The following is a 24739-nucleotide window of genomic DNA, read 5'->3' as shown; positions in this document are numbered from 1 at the left end:
AAGTAAGGTTAATATTAAAACTTAGATTACAAATTCTTCAGATTTACTTAGTTTTACTTACAACAAAAACTATTACATCTAGTATTATATAGTACAATATACTGCAACATCTACCTTTTTCCATTCTTCAAGAATGACTTCTTTAAGAGCCTTGATGCTGGATGGAAAGTGATGCTCATCTTGTCTCTTCAGAATTCCCCATAGGTGTTTGATTGGGTTCAGATCAGGAGACATACTAGGCCACTGAATCACTTTCACACTGTTCTTCTTCAGAAATGCAACAGTGGCCTTAGATGTGTGGTTTGGATCATTGTCATGTTGGAAAAGTGCGCGATGACCAAGGGAATGGAGTGATGGTAGCATCTTCTCTTTCAATATAGAGCAGTACATCTGTGAATTCATAACACCATCAATGAAATGCAGCTCCCCGACACCAGCAGCACTCATGCAGCCACACAGAAGGACACTGCCGCCACCATGTTTTACTGTAGCCACCATGCATTTATTGCAGGTACTTATATAGCACCACTTTACATATATATTGTACATTCACATCAGTCCCTAACCCTCAAGCAGCATACATTCCAAGGGCCCTAACTTACATTCATACATATAAATACTAGGGCCAATTTAGACAGGAGCCAATTAACCTACTAGCATGTCTTTGGAGTGTGGGAGGAAACCGGAGTACACAGAGGAAACCCACGCAGGCACAGGGAGAACATGCAAACTCCTGGCAAGTGGTGCATGGTTGGGATTTGAACCAACGACCCTAGTACTGCCAGGTGGAAGTGCTATCCATTCAGCCACTGTGCTGCCCATATCTATGTACTCCTCAGTTTTGTGACGTCATACAGTTTTGAAGCCATCAGTTCCAAAAATGTTTATCTTGGTCTCATGACTCCAGAGCACATAGTTCCAGTATTTTTCTTTTTCAGCATGGGCCCTGGCAAATTCTAGGTGGCATTTTTGTGCATGGGCTTTAGGAGAGGCTTCCTTTGTGGATGACACCCATGCATGCCATTCCTCTGCAGTGTACGCCTTATTGTGTCACGGGAAACAAACAATCACCCCAGTTTGGCTTTCTACTTCTTTAACTAACTGAAGTGAACTTGCATGGTGATTTTATTCAACCCTTCTCATCACTCTCCTGTCGAGGTGTTATCCTCCGTGGACAGCCTGGACATCTCTGTGAGATGGTTGCAGTTCCATCTTTGTTAAATTTTTGTATCACTTTTGCTACAGTATTCTGACTAATAAGTAAAGCTTTGCTGATCTTCTTGTAGCCTGCACCTTTCTTGCGTAAAGAAATTATTTTCTTTCTTAGGCCTTGTGACATTTCTCTTCCATATGGTGCCATTGCTGACAGAATGAAATGGGAAGGGGTTTTCTTTGTTAAGTAACACCCTTTTATAATCCACTGGACATCTATTTAATGAATAATTAGAATCACCTGTAGTTTAATTCTTTTTAATTAGGATTTTGCTGTCTAAAATTTAGCTTTGCTCCTAAGACTTTCATTGGGGTGTATTCATTTTTGCAACATGGTCTTGAATGAATTTGTTAGGAAAAATACATTCGTGTGTGAAAATTAACAAATCTTGTTTGAAATCAATGGCCCACATTTGTGGGAGTATTCTGTAGTATAGTGTCCCATAGAAAATGTTGATACAGAAAGTAAAGTAAAGGTTTCAAATCTCTTGGGGTGTACTCATTTATGCTGAGCACTGTATATATATATATATATATATATATATACACAGTATCTCATTTCATGTCACAACACTGAAGAAATGACACTTTGCTACAATGTAAAGTAGTGAGTGTACAGCTTGTATAACAGTGTACATTTTCTGTCCCCTCAAAATAACTCAACACACAGCCATTAATGTCTAAACTGCTGGCAACAAAAGTGAGTACACCCCTAAGTGAAAATGTCCAAAGTGGGCCTAAAGTGTCAATATTTTGTGTGGCCACCATTATTTTCCAGCACTGCCTTAACCCTCTTGGGCATGGAGTTCACAAAACCTTCACAGTTTGCCACTGGAGTCCTCTTCCACTCCTCCATGACGATATCACAGAGCTGGTGGATTTTAGAGACCTTGCGCTCCTCCACCTTCTATTTGAGGATGCCCCACAGATGCTCATTAGGGTTTAGGTCTGGAGACATGTTTGGCCAGTCCATCACCTTTATCCTCAACTTCTTTAGCAAGGTAGTGGTCATCTTTCAGGTGTGTTTGGGGTCGTTATAATGTTGAAATACTGCCCTGCGGCCCAGTCTCCGAAGGGAGGGGATCATGCTCTGCTTCAGTATGTCACAGTACATGTTGGCATTCATGGTTCCCTCAATGAACTGTAGCTCCCCAGTGATGGCAGCACTCATGCAGCCCCAGACCATGACACTACCACCACCTTGCTTGACTGTAGGCTAGACACACTTGTCTTTGTACTCCTCACCTGGTTGCCGCCACTCACGCTTGACACCATCTGAACCAAATAAGTTTATCTTGGTCTTATCAGACCAAAGGACATGGTTCCAGTAATCCATGTCCTTAGTCTGCTTGTCTTCAGCAAACTGTTTGCGAGCTTCCTTGTGCATCATCTTTAAAAGAAGCTTCCTTCTGGGATGACAGCCGTGCAGACCAATTTGATGCAGTGTGCGGCATATGGCCTGAGCACTGACAGACTGACCCCCCACCCCTTCAACCTCTGCAGCAATGCTGGCAGCACTCATACATCTATTTCCAAAAGACAACCTCTGGATATGACACTGAGCATGTGCACTCAACTTCTTTCGTCGACCATGGCGAGGCCTGTTCTGAGTGGAACCTGTCTTGTTAAACCGCTGTATGGTCTTGGACACTGTGCTGCAGCTCAGTTTCAGGGTCTTGGCAATCTTCTTATAGCCTAGGCCATCATTATGTAGAGCAACAATTCTTTTTTTCACATCCTCAGAGAGTTCTTTGCCATGAAGTGCCCGTTGAACTTCCAGTGACCAGTATGAGAGAGTGAGAGTGATAACACCAAATTTAACACACCTTCTCCCCATTCACACCTGAGACCTTGTAACACTAAAGAGTCACATGACACCAGGAAGGGAAAATGGCTAATTGGGCCCAATTTGGACATTTTCACTTAGGGGTGCAATCACTTTTGTTGCCAGCAGTTTAGACATTAATGGCTGTGTGTTGAGTTATTTTGAGGGGACAGCAAGTTTACACTGTTATACAAGCTGTACAGTTACTACTTTACATTGTAGCAAAGTGTCATTTCTTCAGTGCTGTTGCATGAACCGATAGAATATAATATAATTACAAAAATGTGAGGGGTACTCACTTCTGGGAGATAATATAAATATATATATATATATATATATATATATATATATACATCCCCACACCTCCAGACTCTGCTGCATCCATCTGAGCTGCATATCCGATGTACCTGTAGCTTTCAATGAACCCCTATAGCATTCGCAGACTCTGTTCTTCAGCATACTCATTCTGAACTTTTGCTGCACCATTCCTGCACCGGTAGTCTCTACCATATCTACAGTATGAACCTCTGCTGCATCATCTGCTCCGCAGCTCCCAGCTACCCAGTGCCTCTGACCTCTCACATCCCAGTTCCTAGTTACTTGGCACCTAACCTCTTCTGGATCTGTGAGTACCTGTTGAGTGAACTGGAGATGGCCTACAGCTTGTCCAAAACGTTTGTAAAGGGGTACCTGGTGAAACACCAGCTACCTTTAGAGTTTACTCTCAGGGAAAACTGCCATACCAAGGACAGAGCCTACATCTCATATTGTGACACTCCAGAGGTAGAAAAGTCTCTAGGGGAGATGAGTTTTCTCTAACTTAGCTTTCTTAAAGTGTTACTAAACCCACAACAGTAAAATCAGTCTGTATATGCAGTAAAGCATGCTTGTTATACTCACTGTGGAACCTAAGGGGTTAATCCTCTGCAATGTGTAAAAAGGCTATTTGATTCTGTTTTCTCTGCCCCTCCTCTTGTTCAGATGTCCACCTGATAAGACAGACTGAACCCGTAGCCACATGCACATGCTCATTTTAGTGTGTATTGCTAGAGAGGTTTTTTTTTTCTTGGGAGAGTGCATGTGATCAGCACAGGGCCAATCAGCACTGTCCAGACAGAGGTCAGGGGTTTTGCATCATCCTAGAGCAGAAAGAAAACTCCTACAAGATTTAACCAGTGCTTGGCTGGACACTGATAGAAATCACAAGACTGCTCTAACTGCTGATGAGAAAAGGTATTTAGTTTAAATTTACTAAAATAATTCCATGTTCTGTGTACTGTAGGAGACCAGATATAGTGGATGCAGGGTCCTGGGTTTAGTAACACTTTAATGAAGGTGGTCAGTCAGTAAATTCTGATAAGATGTAAGATATTAGAGAGTGCATAACCTCCACAAGTGCTTAAAGTGGAGTTCCAGCTGTTTTTGTATTTATTAAAAGTCAGCATTTTTAGTGGAACTGTGCTTTAATTGTCTCCTCCATATTACACCTCAATAATGTGTAAAGAGGAACTGTATTACAATGCAATCCCAAAAGAGAAAGTTCATGGTATAGTTTGGACAAATAAACTCTCTGAAAAAAAGAAAAAGCTCTTTAGTGCATACATAATTAAGGCCATGCATTAAACAATGAAAAGTAAGTGGAAGTAAAACAATTTATCTCACCCATATGGATCAATAAGATCAGTTAGTGAAATATTCAAGAAGTTAGTTAGTTAGTCAAATTTATGAATGCACACCAACACTGGTAAATTTGACCTGGGCACTTAGAGTTCAATCATCTCTGGTCACAGAAGGGTTCAAACGTTGACACACAATTCAAATGGTAAACATCAAATTAAGAATGTTGTGTAAAATTGGAATTAAATATAAGCTTCTCCTACACCATGATGACAAGTTGTAGAGTTTACCTTTTTTTTAAAACACTAGCTTTATATTTAACATACTGTGGAGCATTGTCATTTGATTGTCTTAAACTGTGTTGTTTTGGGTCTAGAAAAAATGTGAGCGCTATTGGGTTGAGGCAGGATGTGAAGTCTTACAGTGTGGTCCATTCTCCATCACATGTGTGAGTATCGTGAGAATCATTCTATTATACAGTATAATGACAATGCATTTCCTTATTTGTCTTATCCACATGACATACTGAGATCTCTTCTTCTAGAGTAATGAAGAGAAAAAGAAGGACTATGCTATCAGGACCCTCATAGTAACCTATGGAAGTGTAAGTTCAGTTTTTCTTATATCTTTTTTATACCACGTACTGTATTTATTAGAATGGATTCATATGAAATAGCACTAATAAACTAGAACAAAGGTGGATCTGTTTATGAAAGCAACCATTCAAGTTTAATATTTAAATCATGTAAGAAATTTGATTGGCTCCCTTTTTCCTTTGGGCCAGTTTTCGTACATTTTTATGCGTTGAGAAAAAGAAGACATTTTATGTAAAGGCTACAGTTGTGTTGAAATGTAGCTCTGTGTTTTCCCATCAAAAGTAACATAATATCTTCCCTTAGTATAGGCTATAGGCAATTTTAAAGGATATGTTCACCTTTGGAACATGTTACATGTAGCACCCGTTTTTAGGGTTGAACATGTAACATGTTTCCATAGTCTCAGCTGCCCCCGCCGCCCCCTCCCTCTGACAGATAATTCAGGGAGAAGTTTCCCCGTACTCTGTCAGATTTGAAAACATCGCGGCTGTACGAGGCTCCGCCCACATGGCTGTGTCACTCATTCACAGAGTTCTGTGAATGAGTGACTACAAGTCCCGACAGCCTTAGCGGCTGTCAGCTTGTAGTTTTCAATGAACTATCATGGCTCTGTGGAGCACTGTGCTAGTTCATTGAAACTTCCTGTCAGGATATCTGCTTGACTGTGCATCCCATATGGCAAGCAGATATTCTGACAGGTCTGCAAAAGAACTGCATGGCATCAGCGATCTACTGATTACTGGTGCAATGCTTTCCAGGCTCCTGTAGACAAAAATAATAAATGCACATTTTTTTTTTACCTGCAAAAAAATGTGCATTTATTATTTTTGTCCAAAAGGTGAACTTATCCTTTAAGGATCACTGTGGGATATTTGTAAAGGGTTCTGAGATTTCAGATATAAGGTGTTTGAGCAGATGTGGAAGCTCTGAAACATGTTGCCTTGGGTATATATGGACTCGCTTCTGACTGTTTAGTCCTTTATCATTTGATCTGCTAATCTATTTATTTACCTGTATCAGTAGACTCTCAAAGTGTCTCTAAACCTAAAAACAAAATATTTTGCAGTTTACTTACAGCTTCTTAGATGTGATAGCTGCATTAGTTTTATGTTTTCAAGCTTTTTTCCTTAAATTTAAGTCCTCATGCACATTGGGCATTTTAAAAACACCAGTAGCGTTAGCTGTATAAAGTCATGTCAAAAACACAAGTTTTTGGCGTTTTTTTAACACATAAAAATAAATAAATACAATTTTGCCTAAAAAAATGCACAAAAATGCCGGTTTGCTGTGTCTTGCCACATTTACCAGTGTTAGTGCGTTTTTACAGCTAAAAAAACTCTAGAAACCCACTAGTTCTGGGGTTTTTTTCCAGCCAAAAAAAAAAAGCTGATTAAACCTTATTTGTGCATGAAACGGGGCAGACTGACAACTCATGGGGCCCCCGGGCAATAGGGGATCATGGGGCCCCTGTGTCCTTGCCCAAACTCAAAAAAGCCTATGAAAAGGGTACCAGGGGCATCTCATGGGGCCCCCTACTGACCTCGGGCCCTCGGGCAGTGCCCAAGTTTCCAAATGGGCAGTCCGCCCCTGGGATGGACACATAGGATAACATGCTGGGGAGTTTACTGGCTGTAGAAAAGCCAAAAACAGTCGCTGTAAAAACGTCCCGTGTGCATGAGGACTAAACCTGTGATCCTGGCAGTAGCATACTTCCTGTCCTAGGGTGATGATGCTCACTCTCTGTACTATATTTAAGTAGCAGCAATTCTGTCACCCTAGAATAGGAAGTATGTCAGGACTACAGAAAACTTCCTCTCTCCTAATCTCCAAACATATAGAGGAGGTGTTCTGTAGTTCAGACAGATAGCTGGAAACAATGTTAACTTTTATAGAGCTCAGAACAGGCAGAGAACACAAACTTCTAGTAGGATTCCAAGGTAGTTTGTTTGCACATATTGGACAGATATAATACTACACTTCCAATTATATACTAAACAGACAAAAGGCATAAAGCAAAATAAGAACTTTAAGGTGTACCTACATTTTAAAGTCAACTGTAGCCTAAGCTAGAACTCTTTTTAAATGAATCGCCTAGTCATAGTTAGAAAAAAAAAGAAAACCCTTTTATTCGGTGCTGTCTCCCACAGTACCTCCTTTCCACTACTAGGTGTCCCCAGTCTTTCTGTGAGTGAAGGCTGTCATGGGCTCACCCCCTACTACAGCTGTACCATGACACTCTGCATTTACAGTATAAAGATGCAGGGAATGGTGCTGACATCATCACTTCTGAACACCATCCTGCATCAATGAGAAGTGCCTTGCACTGGAGGAGAGGTGAAAAGGACCCTGTGGCATCATATGACAAGCCTAAAGATGACCATAAAGGCAAGTAAAAAAACTAAAAATTCAAAAGTACTGGCTGTGGGGCATGCAGGGGGAAGTGAAACTGTGGAGCAATAAACAGAATATTATTTAAAGCCAGCAGGGTTTTGGGTGTTTGTGGTGATCAGGAATCTTGGGAATATTACAAGTTAACCTCCCTGGAGGTATTCCCGAGTGTAGCTCGGGGTAAAGTTTCAGCACCACAAGCGGTAACCCTGAGCTACACTTGGGAATACCCTGCAGCGTTGCTCCGGGAACCCTTCTGCACTTACCTTGTCCTGCGCTCCCGCGATGTCCCCCCTGCAGTGTCCTCGGCCATCTCCTCCGGCCCATGCCGGCATCTGTCTTCTGGGTTCCGTTCCCTGCGACGTTGGGACATAAGGGGGACGTAACTGGCAGGAAATTTAAAAATGTCAAAAAGTGACATTCACTAAATACACTAAAATCACATAGTAAAACATTACTGTATCAAACCATTTCACATACATTTTGTCCCTACTGCTTTGTCCTGTGCCCTGCCTGCATTTTTACTGTTCTTTCTGCCTGGAAACTGAGAAACGTCCATGGCGTCCAAAATGTGTCCCTTTAGGTCAAAATTGATTTTAGACCAGCTAGAGAACAGCGAAAGTGAATTAGAACCACTTGCAGAATTGAGTGATAATGATTCGTGGGGAAATTCGTCAGACACTGAAAATGATTTTGTGACTTTGCTCAGTGATGTGTGAACTTGGCGCTATTTTTCAAATTTCAGTATTTTTGGTTTGATTATATTATTGAATTAAATGTATTATTATTATATTATTATTTTTTATGATTATTTATTAAATTATCATTTATGATTTCGGGTTTCAAATTTTATCATACCCGGGATGTTTACTAGACTCTTGTTCGGACAGATTTCAGTGTGTTATTCCTAAAAATGACAGGCCTACAATATAAAAATGACATATTTCCATGCAAAAAAATGTACCGCTTTGAGCACAGAAATACTGACATAATCAGACCGCTAGGGAGGCTACCCTTAAAGTCATAGTAAAGGTTATTTTTTCGCTTAAAATAAAAAATATGCTATACCCACCTGTTCTCTGCACAGTTGCTTACCTCCTCTTTTGCAGACCACCCCTTCTTGTGAGTGCCCCCTCAGCAACCCGGCTGCTAAGGGGGCAACTGGGTGCAAGTGCTCCAAAGCTGAGCTGTGTGTGTCCATAGAGAGACACAGCGTGGCTCGTCCATGCCCTTCACTTCTTTATCAAAGGATTTGACAACCTATGACTGCTGCTGTCCTTGCCTCCTGTCCTGTGAGACCAGGGAGTGGAGGAGATGTTCTGCAGACATGACATCACTGGATCAGTGAGAGGAGCTAGGTAAATTAAAATAAAATGGTAAATGTTTAGGGCCCGGGAAAGAGATGAATAGTTAGCGGAGTGGTTTTTTTTTAATTTTTTTTTTTATTAAATGATTTAGACTTTACAACAACTCTAATTTTACCCATGGAAAAGAGGCAGAAGCATGATATACAGAGAGAGGCCATTTCTTTTTTTTGCAGAAAAGATTATTATGCAGCCACGACAGTCAAACAAGGCAAAGAGATGACCTGAATGCCCATAGAGTGGGAGTTAAGCTAAGCACTTGACTGGAAGTCTAGGATTCAATTTAATATAACGGTTAAATAAAAATAAAATGAAAAAAAAAAAAAATGGGTACACCATCAGGAAAACATTTTGCAATACAGATGTGATAACAATAGATACTGTTGTACTTATTTAGCAATGATAATCATAGAAAACTTGCAAATAGGTCTAATTTGTAAAGTGTTACTAAACCCAGGACCCTGCATTCACTAAATCTGGTCTCCCACAGTACACAGAACATGGAAATGCTAATATTTTAGTAAATATAAACTGCTAAATACCTTTTCTCATCAGAAGTTAAAGCAGTCTTGTGGCTTCTGTCAGTGTTCAGCCAAGCACTTGCTAAAGCTTGTAGGAGGAGTTTTCTTTTTGCTTTAGGAGTATGCAAAACCCTTGACCTCTGTCTGGACAGTGCTGATTGGCCCTGTGCTGATCACATGCATTCTCCCAAGAAAGAAAAAAACCTGTTGTGGGTTTAGTAACACTTTAAGTGATATGAAATCCAAAGAGGGCAGTGCCTTAAAGGATATGTTACCCCAACATTTCATATTCTTGATATGTGCCTGCTGTACCATGTACTTATATGTATAAACAAAAAACAGTTGTATTGCTTCCTTTGTGCAAAATCCCTGGTGTTTCTGTCTGCCTCTGTGCCGTCCTATTAAAAAGTGACTACACTAGGAATGAAAGTACATCCACACCGGTCAGTTTTCTGGCTGTGCTAGGAATTCATCCCGCTCTCCTCCAGTAATGATATTACTGCTGACATGTCCCCCCTGCACAGCCATTCACTGGGAAGAATAGTGTGCTGCTGTTTCTCTCCCCCCCCCCCAAGCTCTCTGAGCTCCTTGTGCATCTGAGAACAGAGGGTATGTGGTATTTATAAAAAATAAAAACAAACAAAAAAAGAGGTATCTATAATGTTTTTATATGTATGCACTAATATTTTGCCTTTCATTTCTATTTTAAACTGAATGGGTTGTTACATAAGGTGAGGGTTCACATACTGTATACTTTAATAAACAATTGATATATAATTGGTGTTGAATAATTTTGGTTATACAGTTGTGCTCAAAAGTTTACATACCGGGAGAAATTGTGAAATTTTGGCACTGTTATTGAAAATATGATTGGTCATGCCAAAAAATGCTCTTTTATTGAAGGATGATGATCATATGAAGCCATTTATTATCAAATAGTTGTTTGGCTCCTTTTTAAATCATAATGATAACAGAAATCACCCAAATGGCCATGATCAAAAGTTTACATACCCTGGAATGTTTGGCCTTGGTACAGACACACAAGGTGACACACACGGGTTAAAAACCTCAATTAGAGGTTAATGTCCCTCATCTGTGGCTTTTTAAATTGCATTTAGTGTCAGTATACAAATAGTCAATGAGTTTGTTAGCTCTTATGTGGAAGCACTGACTAGGCTTGATACTGAGCCATGGGGGTCAGAAAATTACTGTCAAAAGTCCTGTGTAACAAGGTAATGGAACTTTATAAAGTTGGAAAAGAACATAAAAAGATGTCCAAAGCCGTGAATATGCCAATCAGTACTGTTAAATCACCTATTAAGAAGTGGAAAGTTCAGGGATCTCTTGATACCAAGCCAAGGTCAAGTAGACCAAGAAAGATTGCAGCCACAACTGACAGAAGAATTGTCTGGGATTCAAAGAAAAACCCACAGGCAACCTCAAAAGAAATACAGGCTGCTCTGGAAAAAGATGGTGTGGTTGTTTTTAAGGAGTACAATACCGTGATACTTTAACAAAAATGAGCTGTTTGGTCGAGGTGCCAGAAAGAAGCTTGTACTGCACCAATGCCACAAAAAAGCCCAGTTACAATATGCCTGACATCACCTTGACATGCCTAAATGGGCCTTTTTGTGTCATCGATGCAGTAAAGGCTTCTTTCTGGCACCTCCAACATGCAGTGTCATCATATTGTGCTCCTTCAAAACAACCACACTGTCTTTTTCCAGAGCAGCCTATATTTTTCTTGTGGTTACCTATGGGTTTCTCTTTGTATCCCAAACAATTCTTCTGTCAGTTGTGGCTGCAATCTTTCTTGGTCTACCTGACCTTGGCTTGGTATCAAGAGATCCCCGAACTTTCCACTTCTTAATAGGTGATTTAACAGTACTGATTGGCATAGTCAAGGCTTTGGACATCTTTATATGTCCTTTTCCATCTGTATAAAGTTCCATTACCTTGTTACGCAGGACATTTCTGATCCCCATGGCTCAGTATCTGGCCTAGCAAGTGCTTCCACGTAAGAGCTAACAACCTCATTGACTATACACTAACACTAATTGCAATTTAAAAAGCCACAGATGTTGAACATTAACCTTTAATTGGCATTTTAACCCGTGTGTGTCACCTTGTGTGTATGTACCAAGGCCAACCAGTCCAGGGTATGGAAACTTCTGATTATGGCCATTTGGGTGATTTCTGTTATCATTATGATTTAAAAATGAGCCAAACAACTATTTGATAATAATTGGCTTCATATGACCATCATCCTTCAATAAAAGAGCATTTTTTTGGCATGATCAGTCATATTTTCAATATCAATGCCAAAATTTCACAATTTCTGCCAGGGTGTGCAAACTTTTGAGCACAACTGTATATGATGCGTTACATTTTGTCGGTAACACAGCAAGTAAGATATAAATTGAACATAATCATCCTCAATAGCTTTTCATTGTTTTTTGTATTCCCTCTGACTTTTTTATACTTCTTTTTATGAATGATCAGCAGTCCATCATATTATTCATGTTGCAATATCTGTCATTTTTTCTACAGGAGATAAGAATTGTTCATCAGTTTCATTATAGGAATTGGCCTGATCACGATGTGCCTTCATCTGTGGAGCACATTTTGGGCATGATAGAAGACATACGTGCTTTGCAGAAAGATGATAGTCCCCCAATATGTGTCCACTGCAGGTACTAATAACTAGAACAAGTTTCTAAAGTGTCAAATATGATCTATAAGGTCTATACATAGCACATTTTGATTTGGTTTCTTCTTCATTAAATTGTTAAAAACACTAAATATAGTAAAGTGCATCTGTCATGAGTAATGTACATGGGTATAAGTGTCAGAATTTATTTTCTGTATACATGTTTAGGGTTAGTGGCTCAGCAAGTAAAGCATCAGCAGGCTAGCCATGGAACATTCTCAAAAGGAACTGTCGGCAATAGCAGCCTACATTTTCAACCCTTATCTCAAAAAATGTGATTGTAGGAAAAAAATTAAAATTTGACAGTTTGTTGTAGTGTCCTATTTGGGAGAGCTCACTTTCCTTCCTGTCCCAAGGATTCAGCAGGATGTGAGGGGACAAGTATCTCCCTTAGACACAGGGATGTTTCAGGGAACTGTTCCTCTCCCTATCCCAGACAAAGATGGCCACCTTGGGTCAGCACAGTCATTAGGGGTTTATTCACTAAAGTTAGAGAAGACAAAATCAGGCTCACTTCTGCATAGAAACCAGTCAACTTCTAACCTCAGCTTATTCAATTATGGCAATAAAATCTGGAATTGGATTGGTTTCTGTGCAGATGTGAGCCTGATTTTGCACGCCCCAGCTTCAGTAAATAAACCCCTAAGGCAGTGGTTCTCAACCTGTGGGTCGCGACCCCTTTGGGGGTCGAACGACCCTTTCACAGGGGTCCCCTAAGACCATCAGAAAACACATATTTCCAATGTGTAAAGAGCAGCTACTGTGTAGAAAGCAGCAGTATTGGAGGTAAAAGGACACTCGTGAATTATAATTACTGGGTAAATCATTTTATGGTTGGGGGTCACCACAACATGAGGAACTGTATTAAAGGGTCACGGCATTAGGAAGGTTGAGAACCACTGCCCTAAGGGCTCCATGTACACTGCAGCTGATAAACTCACGTTTAGGAGCTGTTCAGCGATTTTTTCAGCATCCCCTGAACTCACCCTAATGTTTTCCTATGTGTCCATGTATGCATCTTTGCTTACAGTCGTTTACAGGCAGTTGAGTTTACAGTAGTTTTTTTGGAACGGAGAAAACTTGCGTTCAGGAGTAGATTTTATCAGCGTTTCAAACGCTTATAAACCCAGCTAAACATGGCTAACGGCGTTTATAAGCGTTTGAAATTTTTTTGAACTCTTCCATTTCCAGATGCTGTCCAGAGCTTTTTTTCATCATGAAAAATGCATGCAAATGTTTTCCCAGTACTCAAATGGACCTGGTACACCATACTTTGAGGTTTTGCATGAAAGTTAGACACTGCTGCAATCATTTCTGCACAGAAATGAGCTGGAACACATCCAAACACCACAAAAAAAAAGACAGCTAATCTCAACAAATACTGCTCTCTCTGCTTCTGCTCTCTCTACTTCTCTCAAAATGTCTGAAATAGGTAATTTTTTACTGTTTTTCAGTGCATTCTGGGCATTTTGGAAGGTCTCCTGAGGTTAACTTTAAAAAAACGCTTCTAAACAAAAATGTGCATAAACGCAGTATGCAAACGCGGTATGCGAGCGCGGCTAAACAGACGTTTTTTAACCTACGTTTTCCAGCAATCAGTTTCCAATGTTCAGAAGTGTTCCATGTACATGGAGCCTAAGTGTCACTGAAGAAGTCCAAAAGCTGAATCTGTGCGACAGACACAAGGCTGGGTAAGGAGCTCAGGATCGCTGAACCTGTGATTTTATCAGGTTCAGTGTTACTGATCTGCACTGAGGATGAAGTGTCCAGGAGGGATACTCTGGATCAATGTTGCCCCCCTTGTGCCTCCATGAATGCTGATATATGCAGCCATCTCATTTGGCCTCATTGGCAACATGTCACTTGGCAGTAGTCACTTGAACACATTTCCACTGGAAACTTTTCCTTCACTTTTTGTGAATATATTCCCAGCTCAAATAAAATCAAAAAGTTAGGCCATCATCACGCTTTACCGTTATAAAATTCTAATTTTTTTTAATAGACCCAGAATATAACACTCATATGAACAAGTGTTGCTGGCCTCTTCTGGGTATAGGGTGCACACATGTATCCCTGCCCCCTGACTGCCACTATGATTGTACACAACGGGAGTTTGTCAGCAAGTCCTAGTCAATGATTCATGGCCAGGACCTGGTGATTGGCTGTGTCCAATTACAGCCCAAAGCCCTTTGTTTACAAACACACAGTGCTCTGCACAGAGGGAAGGATCTCTCTGTTTCCTTTCCAGGGAGAAGAAACGGAGATATTTTAGTAAAAAGCAGCACACTTTACACAGATTAACACTTGTTAGGCACACACTTAACCCCTTCATTACACAAGATGCTAACCCCTTCCCAGCCAGTGTCATTAGTCCAGTGACAGTGTATTATTATCACTGATCACTGTATTAGTGTCACTGGTGATGTCAGTGGGAGTTAGTCATTTCCCACCCAGTGTCAGTAAGGCTGGCCATACATTATACAATTATCTTCCAATTTTCTGCCCAATTTTTTTTAGATTTACCTTCAACTGTGAAGTGCAAGGGCCTGCCTAATTGGATACAACTGAAAGTGTTGTTTAGGTTTGTCCTCCTATTATATGGTTTTTGGTAAATCTAAACCAAAAATCTCCAGATTATTGTATAATGTATGGCAAGCCTTAGTGTCAGATTGATTTCCACACTATCACAGTCCCACTATAAGTCACAGCCATTAGTAGTATAAAACAAATAAATAAAAATTCCAATATATATACTCCATAGCTTGTAAACACTGTAACTTTCATGCAAACCAATCAATATACACTTATTAGGATTTTTTATATTTTGCCCTAAATTTATTTTTCTTTTTAATTGGATATGTTTTGTAGCAGAAAGTAACAAATATAGTTTTTTTTCCCATTTATATAATAAAAAATTAAAACCCAGTGGTGATCAAATACCACCAAAAGAAGGCTCTATTTGTGTGGGAAAAAAAAGATATAAATTTTGTTTAGGTACAGTGTTGCATGACCACACAATTACCAGTTAAAATATAATTTAGTATATAATATTTAGCGTAGTGCTAAATAGCAAAAAATGGCCTGGTCAAGAAGAGAGTAAAACCTTCTGGAGCTGAAGTGGTTAAACCATGGACATGGATATATGACTTTTAGATATACAGTGCATTGCTCCCTTAAGGAACATCAGGAAAATTGGCACCTTCTAACCAAGCATTATGACCTTACTTCCAGTCCGGGGAGATGACATCACTGACTCTGCCCCACCCAGTGGATTTTGTAATGGTAAAGCATGATGATGGCCTATCTTTGATTTTATTTGAGCTGAAAGTGAGGCATTTGAAGTTGAATGTGTATTTCACTATGGTTGTGGTGATTTGTGGAGATATTTTAGTTTTATACATAGGAGGTTTCCACCATTATTCATAGCCACTTTATTTACATTTCGGGTTGCTTTACACTTTTTTTGTATATATTTTGTTGTATTTGGATTGATGTGGGACCATATGTCAGTGTATAGCAGCAGGCCATTACACTTCACATATAATTCAAACCTTTTATTCTCATTTCCATTTTATATTCAAATATTGTGTTATACTAGCGCGGTGGTATTCATAATATAAATAATTCTAGGTACCTCATTTAACCACTTGTCTACCGGGCACTTATACCCCCTTCTTTACCAGGACAATTTTCAGCTTTCAGTGCTGTCGCACTTTGATTGACATGCAAGATTGTACCCATATGACATTTTTATCATTTTTTTCTCACAAATAGAGCTTTCTTTTGGTGGTATTTAATCGCCGCTGGGCACTTTACTTTTTGCGCTATAAACAAAAAAAGTGCAAAAAATTTTTTAAAAAAAAGTTTCTTTGTTTTATTATAAAATTTGTCAAACAGGTAATTTTTCTCCTTCACTGCTGTGCGTTGATGAGGCAGCTCTGATGGGCACTGATGGGCACTGATAGGCAGCACTGATAGGCAGCACTAATGAGGTGGCACGGATATGCAGCACTGATAGGCAGCACTAATGAGGTGTCATGGATAGGCGGCACTGATAGCTGACACTGATAGACAGCACTGATAGGTGGCACTGACTGGCATCACTGCTGGGCACTGACTGGCAGAACACACTGCTAGGCATTGACTGGCGCAACTGCTGGGCACTGAATGGCACAACCGCTGGGCACTGACTGGTGGCACTGACTGGCAGCACTGCTGGGCTGCACTGATGGGCTCTTGTGGGTGGCACTGGTGGGCACAGGTGGGTGGCACTGCTGGGTGGCACAGGTGGGTGCACTGCTGGGCAGAGGTGAGCGCACTGCTGGGCACAGGTGAGCGCACTGCTGGGCGGAACTGGTGGGTTGCACTGCTGGGCACCGATCATCAGGGCACTGAAAATCTGTGCCCTGATGATCGGTGCCGATCCCTGCTCTGACAACTGCCGGTTCTCAGCAGTACTTTCCTCACGCTCTGACAGCGTGAGAAAAGTGCAGCCGAGAACCGGTAATTGCATTTCCCGGTGATCAGCGTGTCATTGGACACGGCTGATCACATGGTAAAAGGCCACTGTGATTGGCCTTTTACCACATCACGTGATCAGCTGTGTCCATAGGACACAGCGATCACGGAGATCGCCGGGTGCACTCCCCCGGTGGCACGCAGGAGAGCGCGTTCTGGGAGGACGTCATATGACGCCCTCCCAGAACTGGCTGGCCGCAGTGTAGCCGTCATTCGGCTATCTGCGGTTGGCAAGTAGTTAATATATTTAACATATATGGTATCTATTTACTCATCTTAACCTCATCTTTTATACAGTTTAAAAAACTGGTTAAGAAATTGTGTCTGTAGGCAATAAAATTAATTTTAAAGCAGAACTAAACCCATTGAAAAAATATAAATATGCAGATTTTAATGTCTGTGTGAAAAATGAAAACACTTGCTCTACGGGTAATGTGGTTAAGTTCCTGGCCATGGTTAAGGGATGAGCTGTACTTTGCATATGATGTCAGTTAAGGAACTTGACAAGTGTAACAAAAAAAAAAGTTAAAATCTGCTCCTATTTTAATCCATTATTAACCCTTAGTTTACCTTAACCAGCCCTAACTTACCCCCTTTCCTTCTCCCTTTAGCTATTATTTCCCTGCTGATTTTTTATTTATTTCTATTTTTCTAGCTAATTAGTAAATATTTTTGTTCTTATTGATTTTGCTTATCAATTTTGAATGCAAAGGCAAAACTGAAAATAACTTAGCAATGCTTTGTGCTTTGTTCCACAATCATAAATTTCGAATAACTAAAAATAAAACAGGATTAGAATAAAATGTATACTTTTTATCTACATTAACATTTTTTTTCAAACTTGTACTTGAGTTTTCTTTGCTACATTTTTGTTTAAGGATTGAATGAAAAAAAAATAAAATTATTGCAAGACAATATTGTTTGTTCAAAAAAAAACAAAAAAACAGTATCTGTATTACTTCGATTTCCTAATAAGAAAGTTATTCCAGAATAAACAGGCCCATAGCAGAAATGTAAAAATTAGCGGGTATACAGGTGTGAGAGCTGAAGTGGTTAAGTATTTATTTCTCCACATTTACATGCAGACTAAGCTGTCTAGCAAATGTGACATTGACAAGAGTAAAAGCAAACTAAAACACTGCCAGAGGCAGCAGTATCAACATTTAAAACCATTTAGCACCCCTAACGGTGTTTTATTTTGTTGCATTAATATCTTGAATACTGAGAATTACATATACTAGTAACCATATATAGTTTTCAGAATACAAGACTTTCAGAAAAGGGATAGTTTAACCTACGAGCATTACAGTTTTATAAGTAATATGCCTTTGCTGCTTTACTAATTTGCATTATATGCAAATGACTGAGTATTCTCATTTTAAAAGAAATGTACATGGTGCTTAGGACAACTTTGTGCAGTGAACATGTCCCCTAGACCAATATTACCATCTAGTGTCACTTTGCTATTACTACATGTTGTAACACAAAAATTGCAAAATACAGTTAAAATAATGTATAACTGTCTAAATACTAATACATATCTAAATATGGAATCTGTATACCATTTTGCTTTATTTTTAGTGCTGGCTGTGGACGAACAGGCGTTATCTGTGCAATTGATTATATCTGGAGATTACTGAAAGATGAGGTAAGACTGATGTCATATATATTTGTAGGCATAAATAAAATGCTTCTGAATAAACTAGGAAGTCATAGCCTTATAGATGGTTGTATGTTACAGCTGCTGCATATTTTGTCCATATGTGATATGTGGCTGTGCAATGGAACAGTAACATCTGGAAAAGTTGCAGTAGTTGTTGCATTAAAAGAGGTGTAGACTCTAGAGAGAGAGATATCATTTTCCCCTGTACAAATCATTACTAACACCTCATATGGAATATGCAGTTCAGTTTTGGGCACCAATTCAAAAAAAGAACATTGGGGAACTGGAGAAAGTACAGAGAAAGGGAACTAAACTGATAAGAGGCATGGAGGAGATCAGCTATGAGGAAAGATTAGAGGAACTGAATTTATTCTCTCTTGAGAAGAGGAGATTAAGGGGGGATATGATCAACATGTATAAATACATCAGTGGTTCATATAGTGAGCTTGGTGTAGAGCTATGCACCCTGAGGTCATCACAGAGGACAAGGGGACACTCTTTACGTCTGGAGGAAAAGAAATTTAATTTCTAAATACAGAAAGGTTTCTTCACAGTAAGAGCCGTGAAAATGTGGAATAGACTCCCTCAAGAGTTGGTTCTGACCAGTTCTGTGGATTGCTTTAAAAAGGCCTGGATTTATTCTTGGATACACAGAATATAACTGGATACTAACATTTATAGGTAAAGTTGATCCAGGGAATATCTGATTGCCTCTCAGGGGATCAGGAAGGAATTTTTTCCCTTGCAGGAGCAAATTGGGTCATGCTTTGTTGGTTTTTTTGCTTTCCTCTGGATCAACAGTGGATGTAGGATTATAACGGTTTTTTTTATGGTTGAACTGGATGGACTTTTGTCTTTTTTCAGCCAGACTATGTAACTATGTTGTTATGGTCTCAAATGATCCATGTGACAATCACAGTTTTGTGGTAGCAAATCTGTTTGACAATACCAAATGTTCCTTAAGCAACCACTTTTTGAAACATCCACCTGGTTATGTCATTGGGCCCTTGAACATGGTTCTGATCAAGCCTATATCATTTTGTTGATGACCATGCACACTTTTTGTGCTGATAAACAGAAAATAAAAGAAAAAAACTATAGATTTTTAAACATGTTTTATCAAAACAGAGAAGCATTAGTCAGTGTTTAAGAAAAATAAAAAATGTCTATAGTTGCAGAGATGGATTAAGGCAGAATGGGTCTCTAAGCAAGGTATCAGCTTTGCCACCCCAATCACATCTATTGTCATTGATATGTACTGCAAAAGGCACAAAGATTCCACCCCATCTATGTTGTTCATAGTGTATTGTTCACACTGGCATCTCTCTTTTATTAAGTGACAGGGTGGTGCAAAGTTTTGACAAGCTACACTATCCTCCTGGCTTACTGCAGGAGCATGAAGGTTGGAGCTTGCCCCTGGACATCATTTACCCTCGGTTCATACTAGTGTAGGTGGATTCCAGCGGGACCCACACTTCATCCCACAGCTGAAAACACCCGCACACAAAATGCAGTGCGGGCTGCGATTTCTGGAAAGGTGCAGGGATGTTTTCCCTGCGCTTTGTGAGGCACGGCAGCCCATTCAAATTATTGGGCTTCTGTGCCATGTCCTGCAGTACCGCAGTAATGTGAACCAAGTATTAGGCCCTAGGCTCCCTGGCTAGATTACTTGTGGATGATCCAGCTCTGATAAAATGCTACAAAGAACCAGAGTGTGGAAGAGCCTATATCTAATTTATGGAGTAATGGTTTGCACTCAAATATGCAACACATCTAGAGCACTCAATAGATATACTGTATATTAAAGTGTAACGAAAGGCAAAACTTTTTTTCCCCATTTTGAATAGAATGAGGAAGGGTATTTTGTTTTGTTTTGGATTTTTTTGCTGTGTCCAATTGGGGAGATTTCTGTTCACTTCCTCTCCCATAGCCAAGACCAGAAGTGAGAGGAAATTACTCCAAAGTGAGGAAATTGTGGTGTGTCACCAGAATTAGTGCCCCAATTGGAATATTTCCCCTCTTTTAGTATTCTGATGTCAACCCAACCTTTGGGATTTTTTTCTTTTACTTTAACTGTTGATGACAATGGTAAACAGGACAAACAGATAGCACGAATCTCCCTAACGGGCAAAGAGAGTAATAAAAGCCTGACATCCCTCCCCACTCTATTCAAAACTAAACAAAAAAGTTTTGCCTTTAGCTACACTTTAAAGGCAGTCATATTGTCGTCATGTTATTTTCTAATCCAAGGACAAATTAGACTACCTCAGATCCATGTGGCCACCCCCAATTCATTAATCTACATCCTATGAAGGTCCACTTCTAGGTAGAGACTTTCCAAAGGAGTCTAGGGCAGTCCAAGGAAGTATAGAACTTTGAGCACTTATAATTTCAGTTTTAGCATATACATCTGATATTTGGGTTTTTGTTGTTGTAATAACATATTAATTATGTACCGTGTGTATGTGTTCCTATCATAAATATATATATTAAAAAAAGTAATTTCATCACAAAGGCATTTTTTTGTGTATGCCAATGAAGTGGGCAAGAGAGTTATCTAAATGACAATTAACAGTTTTGTTTTCTTTCTGTGCAATAGATTATTCCAGTTAATTTTAGTGTTTATTCCATTATACAAGAAATGCGAACTCAGAGGTCTTCACTTGTTCAGACCAAGGTATATTTCTTATAAATAGATAAAATGTTTATTACATCTGTTACCTAACATAACTGACATAACATGACATCACAACAACTGTGCTGCAGCCTCACGTCGCTACTTTTGGGTAATATATGATTGATTTCCATATTATTAAAGTGGATTTGCGCCCTCGAAAGGCAATTAATCTAAAATGCATGTTGTCAGACAGCTCCTTATCAGATTGTTTTATATTTCTCAAGAGAAGCAAGGTTTACATTAACTTTACTCTCTATACTTTATATGTCCAGCTCTGTTTTTAGGCTTGGCATCAGAAAAATGCTGGAACTTCTTACTGCAGATGTAATTTCAGGTTGTTTTAACCACTTCCTGACCACCATATAGTAGAACTACTGCTACAGGGTGGCCGGGCTGTGCAAAATCACATATATATATATATATATATATATACGTGATTTTGTATATCCGGTTAGGGGGCGCGTGCGCCCTACCCGCTCCGCAATTGGGCGGCTACAGCTGTCAATCACTGGATCCCAGCCAGTGACTTCCAGCCGCCACCTGGCAATCGCCGAATATCACTGACTATGTAAACAATACAGTTCTCTCCCCTGTCAGCTCCAGCATGCTGCCTTGTATTGCTCTGCATAGCAGAGCAATACAAAGCAACGTGCTTACACAGTAAAGCACAGCACACAGTAAAACACACACAGCACACAATTAACTCTTTGATCACCCCAAATGTTAACCCCTGCCTGCCCAGTGTCATTAGTACAGTGTCAGTGCTTTTTATTAGCACTGATCACTGTATTATTGTCACTGGGGATGTCAGTGACAGTTAACCAGTCCCTCCCCCCAGTGTCAGAATGCCCGCAGCAGTCCCGCTATAAATAGCCGATCGCCGCCATTACAAGTATAAAAAGAAATTAAAAGAGAAATTCCCGTATATATACCGTCAGATATAGTGTCGCGCTCTACTACCAATTAGAATAATACAATTGTGATTAAATGAATATTAAATAGAAAATAAATAAAAATAAAATAAATAATAGTCCAGCATCAAAATAATATATATATATTTCACTATCACTGCAATTATATTACTGCTGCCAAACTGTAGTTATTAAGTCCGTGACTTTGGAACTTCTGTGATATGAAATAATAACCAAGCAGTCCACCAATCATAAAAAAATCACCTTCACCGGTTGTGAAGGGGGTCTCCTTATATATCTGACAGTATTTTCTATAACACAATGGTATGAGTTTGTGTAGAGTGTAAGCAAACCACATTTTTTCACAGTTTTTACACATAATTTAAATTTTTTATTTTCACCATGGTATTGGTTTCACAACAATTTTAGTATCACTCAACATTTAATATTTTATTATTCACTAGCACTTTGTATACACCATATTAGCTCACAAGATGCCATACTCTAGTATTTCCGGTATATATACCGCCATTTGTAGACACTATAACTTGCACATAAACCAATTAATTTACATGTATTGAGATTTTGGCCTAAATTTATGACGAAATTTGATTTTTCAATTTTTTTTTACTGCATATGTTTTATAGCAAAAAGTCAAAAATATTGTTTTTTTTCAAAAATTGTCGGCATTTTTTTGTTTATAGCGCAAAATATAAACAATGCAGAGGCGATCAAATACCACAGAAAGAGTGCTCTTTATATGTGTGGGGAAAAAAAGGACATACATTTAATTTGGGTGCAGCATTGCATGACCGCGCAATTGTCAGTTAAAGTAAGGCAGCGCCGTATCGCAAAAAACGGCCTGGTCAGGAAGGGGGTAAATCCTCTGGAGGGCAAGTGGTTAAGAACCAACCAACTAACAATTCTATGTGCAAACAATCTTTCCCAGCAGAAATCCCCACACCAGTCTCTTGAATATTAGGTATCACAGAACAAATCAGTTGATGTGTCTGGTCTACAAACTGCTCCCATCAATACAAAACTGAAACATTGGACTGATTAGGAATGGGAAACTTAAAGGAAACCTATATTGATGGAAATATGTAGGCTGTCATTGCTGATCTCTCCTCTTTCTGCCTGATTGTCATCCAATCCAAAGGACCTGGAACAAAAACATAGATCAAGGGATGACTTCACATTGATTTTCTAAATTGCAAATTTGTCTAAATTTGTAAAAATTTTTAAAAGGTCAGCAATGGTAACCCCCATATGTCACTAGGAGCAGATTTCTCTTAGTCCAAAAACAGAAAACACTCCAGTCAAGTGTTGCAGGGGTTCATAAAGAGTTGTGCCAGTCTGTATGCATGCTAGCATGCGGGTTCAGTGTCCCCACCATTCCCACTCCTGAGCTGGCTGCTCCACCTTCCCATTACTTCACTCAATTCACCACCCAAAGGATTAAACTGAAGTTGTACACACTGTTCCTTCAAAGAATATTCACTGTGGATTCGCACTTCTCTTCACACGAACCAGATCAGACATGGAGGAGATTTACTAAAACTGGTGTACTTAGAATCTGGTGCAGCTGTGCATTGTAGCCAATCAGGTTCTAACTTCAGCTTGTTCAATTAAGCTTTGGCAGTAAAACCTGGAAGCTGATTGGTCCCCATGCAGAGCTGCACAAGATACTGCAAGCTTCAGTTTTAGTAAATCAACCCCATTGTCACTTTACCAGTAACTTCTTTACTTGTCAATACAGCATCCTTTACAAACAGTTCCCAAGAGTATTGTAGCATCATAAAACACACAACAATGCAACATCAGTGGTACAGAAAACTTTTTAGTCTCCCTTGTCTACGTGCTGTGGTTTTCTATCCTGACCCGGTCAGTGGTGCCCCCAACTGTAATGTGGACAAAGTCCAGTCCTTGGACTTGCACCAGGGTCCCGCTAAGGCACGGGTGTCAAACTGGCGGCCCTCCAGCTGTTGCCAAACTACAAGTCCCATGAGGCATTGCAAGAGTGACAGTTGCAAGCATGACCAAAGGCATGATGGGACTTGTAGTTTTGCAAAAACTGGACGGTCGCCAGTTTGACTCCCCTGCACTAAGGGGTACTCTACTGTTAGAATGGCAATTAAATCTTCATGTGTATGGTCACAACTCTGACAGCCCAACCGCCTCCTGTATTTATCACACCCCAAAAGCCAAGAAGTGACACATGCAGGGGGACACACATTAGAGCACAAATCCATTAAACAATGGAACGCAAAACATTACCTTTAGATAATAAACAAAATAAACATTTAATCATCTGCTTATAAGTCAATATTTGTTTTGTCTCTGAGTACTGAGTATACAGTATATTTACCATCCAATTATGGAATTAAAAAATGTACTTCTTCATTTCCAATGTTATTGATCACAGGAGCAGTATGAACTTGTCTATAATGCAATAATCCATCTATTCAAGAAGGAACTTGATAGACTAAATGGAATACCAGACCCAGAACAGAAAAACGTAAGTGTTTTATGAGTCAAATGTATAGTATCTACATACTACATAAAGTGCAATGGCAGAAATGTACTTAACATGAAAGCAGCTTTAAAGGATTACCCTTCTCTCTATTTGTGGTGTGTTCAATAGGCCTGCTCATAGTAAAATAGTCATTCCATACCTCCCGATAGAGAACACTAATGCAGGTAACAGTAGTTAGCAGCTGTAAAAGAGAGAAAAGTA

The 24739-nt window shown here is 39.6% G+C and overlaps 1 protein-coding gene across 1 annotated transcript in view; it reads left to right on the top strand.

The window, feature by feature from the left end:
* PTPN22 (protein tyrosine phosphatase non-receptor type 22) overlaps window positions 1-24739 on the top strand; it is a 172035-nt gene that overhangs the window by 98076 nt on the left and 49220 nt on the right. Inside the window, exons 6-11 of the mRNA XM_089681073.1 lie at window positions 5031-5102; window positions 5199-5258; window positions 12074-12216; window positions 18333-18399; window positions 21014-21091; window positions 24428-24520. Coding sequence (XP_089537199.1) covers window positions 5031-5102; window positions 5199-5258; window positions 12074-12216; window positions 18333-18399; window positions 21014-21091; window positions 24428-24520 — 513 coding nt within the window. The remainder of the gene's footprint in view (window positions 1-5030; window positions 5103-5198; window positions 5259-12073; window positions 12217-18332; window positions 18400-21013; window positions 21092-24427; window positions 24521-24739) is intronic.

The sequence above is a fragment of the Staurois parvus genome, unplaced genomic scaffold (genome assembly GCF_062004578.1).
Source record: "Staurois parvus isolate SC_StPar_1 unplaced genomic scaffold, SC_StPar_1.0 ptg000258l, whole genome shotgun sequence".
Taxonomy (NCBI): domain Eukaryota; kingdom Metazoa; phylum Chordata; class Amphibia; order Anura; family Ranidae; genus Staurois; species Staurois parvus.
This window is presented reverse-complemented; position numbering and strand designations above follow the sequence as displayed.